A 1,655-nucleotide genomic window follows, 5' to 3' on the forward strand; every position below is an offset into this window, starting at 1 on the left:
ATATAACTAACTGCCATCCTATCACTCAATTCACCAATCATATGACTTGCCCCATCTACCCACAAAGTCACCGAAAATAACTCAAACCCCCCAAATACCCAGTTTAGCAAACACAGAACGTACCAAGCAACTGAAACATATCCTAAACCAAGGCGCTACTCCCGCTAAAATCTAAAGGCCTCCTCCAAAATCCCAACTGCAAAGCAGCTAATCAGCCTGAGTAGCAGCCTCCTGAAATAAGCTCATCAACGGCGGACGCACCTCGATCCGGAACCGTCGGCCGGCCGCAGGGCATATTACAGCCCCACCCTCCGACCACCACCTTCACACGGGCGACACACGTACAACACACCCTACCGCCATCGCCAAAAGCACGTTCGGAGCCAGGGTGCGAGGAGCGACGGATCTCGAGGCTGAGCCGGCTAGCTGTTGCGAGGGAATCGAGGCCGCGACGTCGGGGCGCCTGGCTCGTAGTGAGCGGCGAATGCAGGTGAGTGGGTATATCCGCGCCGGTCAGCAAACAAGAACCGCCGCTCTCGATCCCCCTCAGTCCGATCAACGCGTGCCGCTGCCGTTCTGGCCCTACCACCCCTCACACTCCACACTGCGTCGCCCAAGTCCCCCGACCGACCGTCTCGCACCCGCTGCCGCCACACCCCTCAGCCTGTCGTACGCATCCTAACGCCACGTCCGGCTCCTGCTCGTTGAAAGAGGTAGAACTCGCTCGTCGAGCTCTGATCGGCAATTCAGGCCGGGTCCATCGTCGCGATAGCCGGGTGGTCCAATGTGCGCGGGTGCCTCGCCTCGACCGGCGGCTACCAATCCGAGCAGCGCTACCTCCACAGCCCCGTGATCGCCATCATCACCAACACTGTCGGCAGGATCAGCTCTGGCGCGGCAACGAACACAACGTAGGTCACGACAAAGAGCAACGACTGCACAGGACGGTGCCAGCTACGGACCGACTCGATCCACCGGCCAACGGCGATTGGAGCAGAGAGGACGGCGACAAGGCGGAAGAAGTTGGCTTTGCTTTTCCGCATGCTCCATAAGTGCGAGCCGTGGTCGAGCATGAACTCGACGACTTCTCGGCCCAACGGAGGCTCAGCGCGTGCCAGACGAGCGGCGACGACGTTCGTCGCTTGGGACCGGAGGTTCTCAACTTGACGAACGAGCAAGGGCTCAACATAGTGCATTTTGGGGAGCAACGGTCGGATGTAGGAGTGTAGCATGTTGCCGGCATTGATGCAGGAGAAGCGGACAGCCAGGTGGAGCTCGCCCATCTTCTTGACTCCGGTCGGATGCAGCATCACTAACGGGTACGAATGAGTGTACACCCGATCAGATTCAAGCGACGATAAGCGGATCCGAACTTTTCCGATTCGGGCATCTCGAACCGGCCCATTGTTGTGAACATGGGAGTTGTCGAATGCTCCAATAGTGATCACAGTGCAAGGATCGAACACCTCCCAAGTGTACTGCTCGTTCCATTTCGGGCACACAGAGTCGACGACGGTTCGGGTTCGGATCCACTTCTGCCCGTATTTTGCAACACAATACGCATCCGTCGACCCGCCTTTTCCTTCTCGGATCTTCATCGGCATTAAACCCGTCGCACCCAAGATCCCCAATTCGAGCACGCCGACGTGCGGGCT

The 1,655-nt window shown here is 58.3% G+C and overlaps 1 protein-coding gene across 1 annotated transcript in view; it reads right to left on the reverse strand.

The window, feature by feature from the left end:
• The window catches only part of LOC109847284 (protein QUIRKY-like), a 5,789-nt gene that overhangs the window by 290 nt on the left and 3,844 nt on the right, over positions 1–1,655 (reverse strand). Inside the window, exons 3-4 of the mRNA XM_020416522.1 lie at positions 838–1,648; positions 303–353 (exon numbers count right to left, since the gene is read on the reverse strand). Of these exons, the coding sequence (XP_020272111.1) occupies positions 303–353; positions 838–1,648 (862 nt within the window). The remainder of the gene's footprint in view (positions 1–302; positions 354–837; positions 1,649–1,655) is intronic.

This window comes from Asparagus officinalis, chromosome 7 (assembly GCF_001876935.1).
Source record: "Asparagus officinalis chromosome 7, Aspof.V1, whole genome shotgun sequence".
NCBI lineage: Eukaryota > Viridiplantae > Streptophyta > Magnoliopsida > Asparagales > Asparagaceae > Asparagus > Asparagus officinalis.